A 15,474-nucleotide genomic window follows, 5' to 3' on the forward strand; every position below is an offset into this window, starting at 1 on the left:
GTCTTTTCATGGGGGGGACGATGGAAAAGCTGACATTTCGCAATGTGACTTTCAAACACTTAAAAAAAAAAAACCTCAAGGACTGCGGCCTGCCTTGGAAATAGCATTTCACACAATCATCTACTCCAGGCAGAAATGTCAGTCGCAGAGAGGGAATCCGTACACTCGAACAAAAACACAGACTGTCGTTCTATAAAAAGCACTGACCCTGCAATTCCATACTCGGAGACATTATGTTTTATCTCTCTGTCTCTCAATCTCTCCATACTCAAAGCCAGTGGCACTCTTCCTCTCCAACTAAGGTGTCAATAAACGTGTCAAATGTGCCTCCGAATTAGCTTGGAAATTTCTGAGCATCCACAATTAGCTTCCTCATTTCCACCTATGTCATCTTTAAAGAATGGCCGCCTCCACAGCGCATCGCTCTCCATTCCGAGATGCTCTTTTCTAGTCGTAGATTTGAGTAATTATCATTACACTGTGTCCCTTCCAGCCAGAGAAGGCACGGCATAAATTGTCTGCTGATAATATTTCAATGTTTGAGCTGGAAAATTATGCACACGACAAGACCGCCGCTTACATCACGACAGCCGGGTAGCCGCAAGATGGCGAAAACATACATCTATCTTCATCAAGAGCGTGACAGACAAGTATGAAGTGCGTTTCATATTTGCAGCATGGGCGGCTGGCACCGTAGAGACGGCCTGGCCTAGATTGCACCTGCGGACACCACAGCGAATGATGCAGACACAGCTGCAGTCCGGGGCCTGTCTGTCAGGATACGACGGCTAATGGAGAGTGACACAGGTTTTCTCCAGCTCGCATGCGGTGTACTTTAACCTCGCCATGGAAGGAAAGAGGAACAGATGGAGGGAGGGAATGGATGGCAAAGCCTGAAAGAAGTTGGAGGGACAAGTCTAGCCCCAGGGACTCCGGTGGCCCTTTGTCCCCGGCCCAGGTGAGCCAAGGTGCTGAGGTTGTCAGGTCTCCAGTTCTAGGATGTGCTTTTGCGAGATGTGCAGTGTCAGATAACTTCTGCATCTCCTGTGAGTCATCTCTCTCTCTCTCTCTCTCTCTCTCTCTCTCTCTCTCTCTGTCTACGTTTGCCAAAGAGCGAAGTGTGGAAGTGGGACGACACTGCCTGGATGTCACTCTATAAACACCCTGTTCATTCTGACACATGCTGCAGGAGATCTCAATAAGTCAGATATTGTTTTACACACCTCCTCTGACAAGCCGGAGGGGTATAAATGAGAAAAAGTACTTTGGATCCAAAAGATTTAATGCAAAAATCAAACGATTCCACGACAAGAGACTGCAGACATAATGCATTTCTTTCCAAGTTAACAGACATGACCACCTACTCAAATCGAGACGCTTCTACTGGAACCACTAGAGAGGCAACTAGCAGAAGTGTTTGGGAAACAGAAGTAGAGAGAAAAATACTGGATAAAAATGAAAAGGCTAGAACAAAAAATATGCTTGAAGTGGGCGGAATAAAAAATGAAGTATTGACGAGTGATGAAGGATTAGGTCATCCAAAATGACAATTCTTCATCATTTTCTCGCCGACATGCTGTTCTAAGACTATGAATGGGGAATGGAGCGTTTAAGATTTGAAATATGACTGAAAAGTGCCATTGAAAAATCATGACTGAACTGTGAATGAATTATTTTGTGAAGGAAATCAAACAATTTCTTATGAAGATACCATTCAAATACATGCTTAGCTCACATAAGTTGAGGGTAATTATTGGTAATATAACAATTGTTATGAACTGTACACGTTTTTTTTTTGTGTGTGTACGTTCTTTCTGTTGCTTTCTTTTTCTCCCCGTCACTTTCACATTTAGTTACCGCCTACATTTGGAACACTACTGGCTGACAGGACTGCCAATCATATTCACCTTGTGATGACGCGTATTCCTTCTGCCAATCATGATCAGTGCAGAGACATTTAAATTGGAAGCGGCAACAGGAAGAGATCAGCTACTGTTGTTTGACGATTGGCTTGTCGTTGTCTGTTTTGTGGAGTCCGTATGGTTTAGTATGGTACTAAACGTTCTGTTGTTAAAAGTTCTGTCGTTTGTGATATCTGACTTGACGATCCATTCAAAACATGTGATGACTTGTGGAAAAGGGAGAACAGCAAAGTAAGTCACGTGACATACCTTTTACGCAGGATTTTTAATGTTTAGACACTAGTTTAACGAATTGCACTAATTAGTATTTTTCCGTTTTTAGTTGTGTAAGTTTAGGGCATATCTGCGAAGACTGAAGACTTTTCCTTTTATAATATCGTTTTCTTATTTAGGGGATTGGGAGGAGATTATGGGGATATTTTTATTATACTTCTTTCTTTGATTTTCAAGTGCAACGTTCAGTTTCCTTCCCCAATTGTCTTGGTTTATCAAATGTATTAGTATATTTTTGTGTTTGTACACAGTGGCGTTCTAATGCAATGTAAATGTAATGTGTGTATTTATATAGCACATTTATTGTGTATGGCCATACACCCAAAGGGTTTACAATCAAGGGGAGGTATGTGGGGGTCTCTCCACACCACCACCAGTGTGCAGCATCCACTTGGATGATGCGACGGCAGCCACAGGACAACGGCGCCAGTGCGCTCACCACACACCAGCTATTGGAGGAGTGGAGAGACTGATTGATAGAGCCCATTCGGTGGATAGGGATGATAGGGAGGCCATGATTATAAGGGCCGATTGAGGGACTTTGGCCAGGACACCGGGGTTACACCCCTGCTCTTTACGAGAAGTGTCATGGGATTTTTTTTTAATGACCACAGAGAGTCAGGACCTCGGTTTAACGTCTTATCTGAAAGACTTTAAGCTAGAAAAAGTTCTAGCTTAAATGGCATGAATCACCCCATATACGCCCCAGCGCATGAGCAGCGCATATTTTATTGGTGTGCATGTAAACAAGAGCAGGAGCAGTGTGTGCGGCGCGCAGGAATGGTTTTCTGCGCGCATGCGTCAGTTTGCTTTCACCAGCGATGTTTCAGTTGCACATGGAGAATAACAAAGTTGTGCGTGCAAAAGATGGCAAATGTAATTTCCCCTAATATCTTTATTCTGGGATTGTCACTCTAAATTAATATATTTGCATTAAGTAAATTGTATCTCTGAAAAGCTTACTGGGGCACAAATGATTTATTACTGTTTTTTTGTTTTGTTTTGTTTTTGCACTCCCGTGCCGCCCTTAGCAAGATGGGCGATCACCCATATTACCCATGCCTAAATCTGCCACAGTTTTTACATGTTGTTAATATATGGTTTGTGGGCGCAATAAATCTTTTGCTGTGCTAACTTGCTGTTCTTTGTTTCTCTTGCCACCTTTTACCATTAGTTTATTCTTTTTATCATCTCAACTACTTTTAAATGAGACATATTTCAATTAGGGGTCATAACAATGTTTTATATAAAAAAAGCTTAAATAAAAATATAAGCTGCTGTTCCATAAGTCTTTCAAAAACATTAATGAAACCTTGATGTTTATTAATCAGAACTCTGAATAAAAATGAGAACTGTTGCTTGACCCTTTAACTGCCTGCTCTACCAAATGGTTGACAGTGTTCTGACTGTTTTAAATAACGACTGTTAAAGTCATTTAAATAATGCTTTACACACACAGCATTGTTGGTTTACAATAAAATCAACATAATCCTGTTTAATGCTGTTCCTACACTTGATTTTGGTTTTATTTTGTAAAAAAAAAAAAAAAAAAAAAAAAACATGTTAAATGAGAATCTAAAATATTTCATGGCATACTTCAAAATAAAAAAAAAAGATTTTAAAAAAATGTATTTTGATTATGTTTTTAAATAAACTGGTCTTACTATTTTCTAATGTTTATATGTAATAATTCTGGTACTTTTATCATAAACCGACATATCGATCATTTGACAGAGGTTGAGGTTTTAGAAATTATGGGATGTGTTAAAAAATGCATCGAGTGTGTTAACTAGGGACGTTAGTGTTTTTTTTTTCTCACTGGGGCAGTTAAAAGGTTAAACAACCATAAAATCTAACAAACTGTAAATAAACAAAGCTGAACTAAACATACATTTAAGCAAAATTCTATAAAGAAAATATAAAATTACTTTAAAAAAGGTTTATGTGCTTTCTTAAAAATTCAAAAGCTTCAACTTTTTAAATTTTACTGCATGATAAAACAGAATTGTGTGCTTTGTATTCTTCTGACAAAAAGTTCAAATAAACAACACGAGGGTGTGTAAATACATTTTCATGCAACTATTCCTTTAAGTACTGAAGGATGCACTAGATGTTTTTACAGAACAGAAAAAGGTGATATGAAAATACAGAAACTCAAGACAGAGAATACATCAATAAAAAGACAAAGGATATGGATGAGAGAGGAAGAAGAAGGGAAAGGAAAGAAGCAGAGCAAAAGAACTTCTGCTGGAGTGTGAGCAGAGGAGAGTGTGGAGAAAGGAAGTCAACTGGTGCCATCCTGATTTAACACACACACTGGCATTCAGCAGGACAAAACAAGAGAGACAACAGAAACATGATCTGTTGTCCTACAGAGATGGTTTATAGGTGTTTACATGATAGTTGATATACAAATGAAAATTAAGCATGCCCCTTTCAAGTACTAGAACTCAGGTAGCATGCTGTAATACTATGATTTCAACTGATTGTATATACATTCTACACTCCGTTAATAATGCAAAACCAATCTAAGATTGTCTCATAATGAACATGTTCTCAGCCCATAAGATAACATCTGCTGATCACTGCTTGTTAACTGGAGCATTATGATCCATTGCTACCAAGTGATGATGTGTTTCATGGGCCAAACTGACAGTGAGAGGCCACGTCTGGGAAGGCCCAGTCAGGTACCAATGAAAACCATTCAAATTACACACACCATTTAGCCTAGCTAAAGTATGTGTCTCATTTATTTTATTACCTTCCTGCCAATAAATAATCATAAAATAGAAGCTGCTTCAGATTACTCAGATCTGTGGAGTATTAAATCAGCAGTTCTCAATCTTCTTTGGTCGGCAATCCATTTTTTTTCATACCTTGTGATGTTATTGGTACTGATAATTAGTACTATTTTTAAATTTTGGTATTATATTATATTATATTATATTACATTATATTATATTATATCATAATTAATAATATCACAAGCACAGACACAGATGTACAGATTTACAAAAGATTCTATCTAAAATGTCATAGCTTATTCTTCATTAGCATACATGTGATAACATACTAAACAATTTTATCACATTAATACACCAAAATACTAACTAATAAAAATATAATATATTCTATATATCTAAATCTGCTATTATCCTCCAAACGGCTATTTTACCCATTTGTGAGCAAGGAATGTTTTAATAATTTAAAGTTTATAGCAAAACACTTTTGCTGTATATCTTGATCATGGAACTTTTATGGAACATAATTTGATCAATATTTTGCATATATTTAAGTAATTTAATCATTACAGTAAATGTTTCAGTTGTTAATTTAATTTATTGTGGACACCAAAATGGTGCAACTCATGTCCCAGTACCCAGTGATATAACAAATAGTTGCATTAATAATACTCACAATTTTCTTTAGCACAAACTTAATTTCTGTTGGTTCAACATACAGTGAAGCAGTGATCCTCAGACCGCTACCGGTCCGTGGATCAATTGGTACCGGGCCACACAAGAAATAATTATTTCCATTTTATTTATTATCCGAGTCTGAACAATCTTTCATTTTGAAATGTCTGTTATTTTGAAAAATGACCGCATTCTTTCGCCTACATCTCAGTCACTTGAGCACCTAAAATTAACCCACAAGCAGTAGAATGAGTAAGAAACAGACATCTTTGGAAAGTTTCTTTGCGAAGGGGAAAAGGCCCAGTGAAGGACCCGCAAACTGCCAAGGAATGGATCTGCAACCCATTTGTCAACAAATCAGGCGAATCCTCCATGTCTGTGCAAGGAGATCAACTGCTGAAGATCGCAAATGATGGCAGCCTTTTAGTGATTGTTCGCATATCACGTGTTTTCTAGAGTTTGCACAAGTTATTTCCAATGGAGGTGCGCAACTTCCAGACACACCCAGATGAATGAATGTCCAGTGCATAACGCGAATCACGTGACAAAAACATTTCGTTAGACTAATTATCTCAGAGAAACGCATAACACCCAAACATAGCAGTGCTTAGTAATTTTTTCCATAAAAAAAACTTTTATCAGAGTGACAGCAATGTTTTGTCAGCTTGTCATCCTCTGAGAACACGGTTGATGGTTGCTCAGCAACCTACGAACCACAGCCCCCCCCTCCCCTCCCAGTTTGAGGTAAAATTGTCTAGTGTTGACTGGTCTGCGAAGATAAAAAGGTTGAGAACCTCTGCAGTTGAGCAGTATTTCTCAACCACGGTCCTGGAAGACCAACAACACTGCATGTCTTGCATGTCTCCTTTGTCTGTTTCACCCATTACAGGTCTCAGTCTCCGCTAATGAGCTGATGATCTAATTCAGGTGTGTTTGGTTAAGGAGACAGGAAAATGTGCAGAGCTGGTGGTCATCCAGGAAACACTGCAGTAGAGTTTCAACCACGGCTTTGATAACCTCTACTTTAAACTACTTATTTCATACATAAAGCAGAAGGAGGAAGAGCAACAGCCCTCAGTTGATGGACAGAGATTATGCAGTGATGAAGATGACCTGTGAGAACCGTAGATGTGACGCCACCATTTCGCCCGCAGAATGAAGCGAGACAGCTCGTCTGTCAGTGCGGAGCCTCTGACTTTCACCGTACCCTTGCCGGCAGGTTTGCGCAGGAGTTAACTGACTGACAGTCGGCGCGCAAACACATCTCATCCTCCACCTAGCAGCAAATGTATGCACAGCAGGGGTGTATAAATTGTGCTGCGCAATGGAGATCAGTTGGGTAATAGATGATGAGGTTCTCGGAAAAGGTCATCCTTAAATGTCAGTGCTCTGTCTCAATGGCTTTCTCACTTCTGTCACAATGCAACCGTGGAGCGACTCCATCAGTCACAAAAGAGTGCGAATGCGCCATCAGCTTAAGACGCTAGCCATGGGGGGTGCTAAAATAACTACACTGGCCTAATAAACTTGGTCCAGTGGGCCAAGACCTTACCTAATCACATTCCTCTCCGAAACACACACAGTATAAGCCCAGCTTTCAATGTTCAAATGAAAATCAAGCTTGCTGGATGTGAATTTCACAACGCAAGACTTCTTCAAGCGGACAACTATGACCACGAGCTGTTTAAAAGTCTGGAGACCTCATTTCTCATGTAGATCTCGTTTTAAACTCAGAGGCCGCTCTAAACAGGCTGTAATTCACACACATTAAACAGCAGCGAGATGCAGAGAGCTGTTTTTTTCCCAAGCAAAGTTGGTTTCTTTAGCTGAGTGCTAATCAGAATCAAACACGTCTGATTGGGTGGAGAGGCATGACTGATTGGCTCACGCTCTGTCGACTGCGTTCCTTCAAACCGTGCGCCGAGCCACTTTTACGCCTGTCTGCCAATTACGCCAGGGTGGATAGCTGTCTGCCGGAGAGCAGGTGTCAATGGAGCGAACTTGAGTATTCGAGTCAAAATATGCCGTAAACGCATGCGCAAGAAGAAATACCTTTGTCTTTTCTTTTTTTTACGTGCCTAGACAGTATATCAGTGTGAATGTGTGTAAATAAACTCTGCACTCACTACCGTATCACTTTCTGATGGCCAATTAGCCAAGGCCATCATTTCCTATTGTGCTAAAGGCCAGACGTCAGCGAGAAGGCCGAGGGCTGTTCCTCCCTGCTGTTTATTTATTTAAGTATCCTTGCGTCTTACAGACAAAGTCAGATTGATAGATTAAGCTATCCAGCCTCTGGATCAATAGCCACGGCAGAACGAGGGAGTAACTGGGAACTGTTTAATGTGCACACACTGTGTTTCCTAGTCAAAGTCGAGCAAAGTTCGTCCGAATGATGAAGGAAGGCATTAACAACCAAGAGTGCCGACAATTAAATGAGAGAACTCGACAAACCATGAGAAATGAAAAGGCTTGTTTGTGTTCGTCTGTGTGTAATAGGGTTTTGTGTGCGAGGAAAGGGGGTTTTAGTGGAACAAATACAGCACCTACGGTAAAAGTACAAATGGCTGTGTGAGCTTAAGTCAGCCCTTATGCCCTGATCTGTTACCAGTTCCACCGACCATAATAATGGCATTACCTAAATTAAGAAAACGAGGGGAAAGCTGGTCTCAGATCATCAGCTAGCTGGGCGACTTCTGCCAGCTCCATAAATCACATCTACAACAGGAGAGGAAGCAAGCAAGAGCCTTGAGTCCTGTCCTTTCCTTCTAACTACAGAGTGTGTGCGTATGTATGTGTGTGTAAGTGTATGTGTATGTGAGAGACAGGACAGAGGCGGCTAGAGTTAAGAGCAGCATGGATAGAGCAGCAGTCACACAGATCTACGGCCAGAGCGTTTACCTGGCCCTGTGCTCTGAGGGTATGCTGCGTAGCCGCCTCTTCCACGGGCCCCCCTACCTGAGCCGCGTGCTGCTGCCACTGCTGCCGCCGCTGCTACTGGACCGTACGCTGTAGCCGGGAAGCCTGTGCGAAGGGGGTGGGGGTAGGTTGGGTTTGGGAAAGGGGTGGAGAAGGGAATGACAGTACAACAGAAAGAAACAGAATGGGAAAAGAGGAGACATAGGTAACAGGGTGGAAAAGGAATAAGAGTAGAGGATAACAGAGGAAATGTGGTGTAAAATGAGCAACAGTTAAATATTAAGAGGAAAGAGCAAGAGGAAAACAAAGTTAAGAAATAAACAAGAATGGAAAAGGATGTAGTAAAGGAATAAGAGGAGTAGATGGCAAAAGAAAGAGGGAATAGTGTATAAAACATGGAATAAAATAAAAAGAATTAGAGAGAGGAACAGGATGGAATAGGCAACAAAATGAGAGGAAAAGGGAGTAGATAAGCAATATGTGAAGAGGAGAGGGTGTATTTTGTGTAAAAATAAAGGAGGAGAGAAAGAAAATGGGTGAAAAAAGGGTCAATAAATGAATAAGACCATGAGACCAAAAATAATACATAAACCGGGAAGATTAATAGGAGAAATGACAGAAAAGTAAAGTAGAAGGGAACCAAAATAAGGAACAGGGTTGAAAACGGAGTAGTGAAGGAATGAGGAAAGAGTAAAAAGTGGAAATAGCAGGAAAGAGGAGACGAAAAGTGAGCAGAGGTGAGAACATAAAGGGAACAGGGTGGAAAATGGCATTATGTGGAGGGAAAAAACAGGAGTGATGAAAAGAGTAAAGTGAGAAAAACAGTAGGAAAAGAGGAGAAACAGAACAGAAGAAACAGAGGAAAATGGGGGGAAGTGAAGGGAGGAGAGGGGAAAACAGGGGAAAAATGAGAGGAGAGAATAAATTAGAAAAAAAGCAGGATCAAAGTTGCTGCAGTGTGTGTGTGTGTGTGTGTGTGTGTGTGTGTGTGTGTGTGCAGGTTCTGCTGTTCTGTGGGCGTCTTCAGAGTGCAGAGGAGACTGCAGTGGCCCTAATGCACTCTGGGTATTTCTGCATGGGTGACCACGCTGCTCCTCAGCTTATCTGTTTGAAACACGCAGTGGGATGGCCATGGCCGAGCATCAGACTTTCGGATATGCTACTAAGCTTGTGCAGTCAAGTTGCTGTGATAAACTAATTAGATTTCAGCTATTGTGCAAAACGTAAAGGGATCTTTAGTAGAAAGCTTTAGTGGTGGAGAATTACACTGCAGTACACAGCTATTGAAGATCCTACCATTAACCTCAATTACCTACTTTTGACTAAAATAATATTATTAATAATAATCAAAATGTGTTTAATTATAATAAATTATTTTTTGAGAAAAAAATTGTAGGAGGCAATAACCTAAATATCTTAAACATGGGAAATACTTTGTTTTGTTGGTCCCTATTGCACATTTTGTTAACTAAAAAATTACAATGCAACTACACACCAATTATTTCTCATTTAAGTATTAGTGGACTGTCTGCCTAATATCAGCTGATACTGCTCCCTCAAAGGACATTTAACTGACTACAAGAAACTTTGCAAGTACATGTCAACTTACAACAACCTAACCTAACAGTCTACTTATAATCAGTAGTTGGCAGGTAAAATGCATACAAAATGCATTAAAGGGACCATCAAAATAAAGTGATATGTAAATATGAAATGTCACAACATCAGTGGCATAAATAAATTTATATGATAGTTGGTTATTTTTTTCTAATACGTTCACAAACTTTTAAACTAAACCATACAGTAATAAAGCTACTGAATATAAATTATACTGTATACATGTTGTAATATAATGTTATTTTAAAATTCAGTCAAGATTCATGACGACTAATGTTGACTAAGCTAAAAACAAAAATTCAACACACATACACACACACACACATATATACATATTTTAGCTGGTGCAAAACATTTTAAAATTAATTATTCCGTGAACAAACCATCAGAAAAACTTGATGATACTATTAATGAGACAATCATGATTAGCTTAATTGATTTCCTTTATGCTTCTCCATGTGCGCTGCTACAGTATATCAGTTCAGTATGTTCACTGTGTACATAACTGCCCCCTGCTGGTCATGTCTTTTATCGTGTTAGACCGTTTATAGTTACAGGCTGGTTTATAGTTGGGCGTCGTGCAATTGCTGTGACCCACTGACACGTAACCAATATCACTTCTGAAATGCTAGCCTGCAGTAGGTTATGTTATGCTCCTCTGTATCAAGTTTCTTTGTAGGTGTTTTGTTTGTTCCAAATGCTACCTTAATGTACAAGTAACAAAAACTCGCTCATTCAGAGGTGGGAACTGGTGGATGTGCAACAACTTTAATCATAAGGTAAACACAAAACATCTGGAGCTCTTTCACGAGACTCAACACTCGAGCTCCATCCGGCTCGCGGCTCTCAGCCACACTCGACACAGCTACCAAGCCGACCAATCATAGCGCCTGCGCTATGTGTAATTGCAATATGTAGTTACATTTTTTGAGGTGCATGTCAGCCACAACGAGGGTTATGCAATCACGTGAAGGCTACGCCGGAGCATAAGCACGCGCTAGACGAGAAGTATAAATCCGCCCTAACACTGCAGCGTCACATTCATATACTCGTGCATTCTCAGTAGCCACATCTGTACAGATGTATGTAAGAGTGCTTTCACACTTGATTTAATTGCCTGGACCGAACCAAAGTACAATTGATCCCCCTTGCCACCTTCTCAGCTGGTTTGTGCTTTCACTGTGTTTTTTTCCTTCTGATCATCGTTACGCTTGCTCCATCAAGCTGCTGTTTAAAAACAATATTAAAAAACATTCAGAACATCACGCAATGTCTGCAGAAGTCCTTTTTGGCAGAGACAAGCAGACATTATCACTGTTTGCACTGGATCAGTCCCACTTGTTTTCAATGTAGGTGATACATAACATCTGCCCCTCTTCTGTGTGGTGTCCCCCAGGGTTCCAGTCTGAGTCCATTGCTCTTCAATTTATATATGCTTCCTCTTGGTAATATAATAAGGAAATATAACATCTCTTTTTATTTTTAAGCAGATGATTCTCAGCTGTATGTTCCTTTAAAATCTCAGAACTCTCTGCAGTCTTTGATTGTCTTGAGGATATTAAATGTTGGATGGCAAAAAAAAAAAAAAAAAAAAAAAACCTGAGGTTTTTCTCTTCGGTCCTTCAAAAACAAGAACATCTTATATTGGTGGCTTGGGAAGTCTTACACCTTATGTTAAATCTTAAGTAAAAAATCTAGGAGTAATTAATTCTGAGCTTTGTCTAGAAAACAAATGAGCTCAATTGTTAAGGATAGTTGCTATCAGCTGAGGATCATCTCCAGAGTTAAATCTATACTTTCCTTTTAAGATCTGGAAAATGTCATACATGCTTTTATCACATCTCGCCTAGACTATCGTAATTCCTTATATATTGGCCCTCGATCTTCACTGGCACGGTCGCAGTTTCAAAATGCGGCAGCTAGACTATTAACGGGCACCAAAAAACATGCTCATATCTTGCAAGTTTTAGCATCCCTTCATTGGCTTCCTGTTAATTTTAGAATTCAGTTGAAGGTTTTACTTTTTGTTTTTAAGGCACTGAATAAGCAAGCACCTTCTTATATTTCTGATCTTATTAATTTACATTCAACTCATCAGTTTTACTACACGTTTGTGGAACCAGCTGCCAACAGACATTACGAGTGCTTCTTCTATCTTTATCTCTATTTTTAAGACCAGAATTGAGGCACATTTTTTTTTCTCTTTCCTTCCCTGGCTTTTAATCTTTATTGTGCATTGTTGCTGTCATACTATTATTCTTATTATTACTTTTATTGTTATTTTACTGTTTTAGAATGTGTGTTTTGGTGTTGTTCAGCATTTTGGTCAGTGCCAAACTAAGTTAAATGTGCTTTATAAAAAAACTTTTCTTACTTACGTACACAAACATACACAAATGAATAGTATGAAAACTGAAGTTAGTTGTTTAGTTGGCGGTTCACATCCATTATTTTGTACAATTGCATTCATATCAGAAGTCAACCGTACCAGAGTTCCTACAAACCGTACCTCACAACCCTTTCAGGTGGACTCGGGTACAGTTCATGAAAGATACGTTCACGCTAGCAAACCAAACCATACTTTGATGTCAAACGAATCCTCATGCGTACCAAACGTGCTAGTGTGAAAGTACCCTAAGACGAAGTCTAATTTCAGACAAATAATAAAAACAAAAAAATGTGTTGAAAAAATATCTGTGGAATTTGTTATTACTCAGTAACAACTAGTGTAATTATTATTCAGTTCATTTTCCCCAATACATATAGTCTCTATTTACATTGTTCTTAGGATTTTAGCATTATATTGTCTTCAACATTATAACATACCAGACATTTATTCAAGCAAATGTGAATGTTCTACTCATGCAGCTCCATCTTCCATAACTCCACAAACAAATCACAAATTCACGGTATAACAAGAGCTCTAAAAGAGACATGAGACCAGGGGGTGAGTTAGAAACCACAGCTCGGCTTCTATAAACGCAACCAGCCAGCAACAGCCAGAAAGATGATCCAGCGCCGCACTATAGGGTTAACTCCAACCATGACCAGCATCTGCAGCACAAAGGCGATATGGAAATGGCTGCACGCTCCCAACACTTTGTAGTTCACTTAAGTCACTTATCTCTGTGCTGCCGCTCATGTTTGGGCGGGAGAAACGAGGGAGCGAGACGGAGACAGAGAGTCGTAAAGCCGCGCAGGCGAATCGTCCTCCGGTTTATGCCTTGAAACTCAATCAATCAGGAGGATAATTTGGTCTCCAGGCAGTGTGAACTGAAGCTATGGCCACACCGGGTGTTGCACGGAAGCCATGATTTGTGACAAGACCTGGATGAAAGCGTCTTCATCTCTTTGCCGGTTTAGTGGCTCTTTATGGTGTTATTACGAGATTAGGCATCAGGGATTAATTGCTCACCTCCAAGTGCTCTTTAATTCACTTTAAGCATGCGTTACACTCGAGAAGGGAACAGGTATGGCATGGCAGTGTGGGAAAGAGTGTGTGAAAGAGCAAACTGACTGTAGGTGAAAACATCCACTGCCAAGTCCAAGATTTCATGTTTACAAGACATTGGCTTAATGGTTTTATGCATGACTACCTTCCACTAACAACAATAGCTCTGTTCCAAAGCCAAGTGTGCTGCCTCATTGCCTAAATAGGGAGCAGCCTTCTGAGGCAGCTTTCTAATCGTCATGGAAACTCATAAATGACTGATTTGGAATGTTCTGCACTATTGGAAATAGAGTCAAAGGGGTCCTATTATGGTTTTTCACTTTTTCAATGTTAGTCAGTGTAGAACGTGTGTGTTTAGCCATAAAAAAGACCTACAAAGTTACAAATCTCTAAGTTCACTCCAAAAGAAGACATTTTGCTTTTTAAAAGAACTACAGTAAATGACTTATTTGTACTACAAGTTTGTATTTCCAGGGTTTATGATGTCACAAAGCATCCTAAATCCTGCCTATGGAAATAAGAATAATTTTGTGGGATCTTCTTGACCAATAATCTTGGCTCAGATTGATTGCTCTGTAATCACAGATGCTGTGAATCTCGCATCTGTGTTCAGCTGGAGCAGCGTTTACTACACAAAGCCATAAGGTGCGTCCCGAATTGCATACTTATGCACTATCCTATAGCATTTTGTAGTATAAATAGTGTAAGTAACGCGTTTACGCTGAAAAAAATAAGTGCACTTTAAAATACCCGCATGACGTACTTATTCAACCCATAAAATCAAGTGTGAAATGTTGGACAATTCACGCCCTCAACAACCACTACTTTGCTCATGTAGTGGAAGGGGCGGAGGTTTCGGGCGCTCATGTTGGATCACTTTATTTATTTTAGATTGTGAAAGCAAAATTCTTCTATGAGAGTAATTATACCGCCTCCATGGTGAATGTGGTTATTCTCGTGTCAACTATCGCTGGGTAGTTTGGTCATTTATTTAATTTGGCAACCGTCATCTGGGAAACAGTTTGAATTGAAACACTAAGTAAAAAATAAACATTAGTCTTCCATTTGGGATGACACTACATACATATACTATGCTGTTAAGTGCATAGTCCATAGGTGAACACTGTGTGTCATTTGGGATGCAGCTATAGTTCTCTGCCAAACTACAGAAAATATATTGCATGCCATATCAACACGCGATAGTTAAATTGCCAATAATCATACTGCGATACTAACAGCTGCTTTTGTAGCTTCACAGGTGAACTCAGCCCCTAGAAGTAAATGTTGCCCTGGGTTAACCTGAAAGCATGTGCAAATACCACATATAATGATGTTTTTTGCTCAAAACTTACTTCATAGTTTCAGTCGAGTGTTTGAAATAAGTCCTTCTGTGAAATGATTCATCTTTTTACACAGAAAAAAGCATGCAACATATTGCATCATAGCATTCTAAGCAGTGACAAACGCGTTGCATCATTACATACTTTATTTTCAGATAAATTACAATAAGAAGAACTCAGATAAACCATATGTTGTCATGGCCAATCACGTTGACTGTTTCTCAATTCCAAGAATGCAGAGAACGGACTCGCGTTTTTGAGTTGACCGGTCTTGCCAAGTTACCTTGGAAGACAGCGAGAACAGGGAACGTGTCCTGTGAGAAATGAGTTCCTCCCTGGATCTTCCTGATGGTCGCAAGACCTTCAAGCGTTTTTAACTGAAAATTATTTAAAGATTACAGCATTCATACACTATTTATTGTTTTTCCTCTTTTCACAATATATACTATGCATAAAGACCTTACAAACATACGTTGCAAAATACAAATAAAACTAATTTTAATATAAATCTCAGCAAATAAACATCCTTAATTTGT

The 15,474-nt window shown here is 39.5% G+C and overlaps 1 protein-coding gene across 50 annotated transcripts in view; it reads right to left on the reverse strand.

The window, feature by feature from the left end:
• msi2b (musashi RNA-binding protein 2b) overlaps window positions 1–15,474 on the reverse strand; it is a 413,958-nt gene that overhangs the window by 34,425 nt on the left and 364,059 nt on the right. For 20 of the 50 annotated variants that reach the window (XM_087282626.1, XM_087282627.1, XM_087282610.1 and 17 more), the window contains one exon: window positions 8,570–8,635. The exons of 15 other annotated variants lie outside the window; for them this stretch is intronic. In XM_087282626.1, coding sequence (XP_087138752.1) covers window positions 8,570–8,635 — 66 coding nt within the window. Of the gene's footprint in view, window positions 1–8,512; window positions 8,636–15,474 lie in introns of all 50 variants that reach the window. 15 more of the 50 variants (XM_087282615.1, XM_087282600.1, XM_087282597.1 and 12 more) reach the window with 1 other exon arrangement.

The sequence above is a fragment of the Danio rerio genome, chromosome 15, assembly GCF_052040795.2.
Source record: "Danio rerio strain M-AB ecotype USA chromosome 15, GRCz13ab, whole genome shotgun sequence".
In the NCBI taxonomy this organism is placed as follows: Eukaryota; Metazoa; Chordata; class Actinopteri; order Cypriniformes; family Danionidae; genus Danio; species Danio rerio.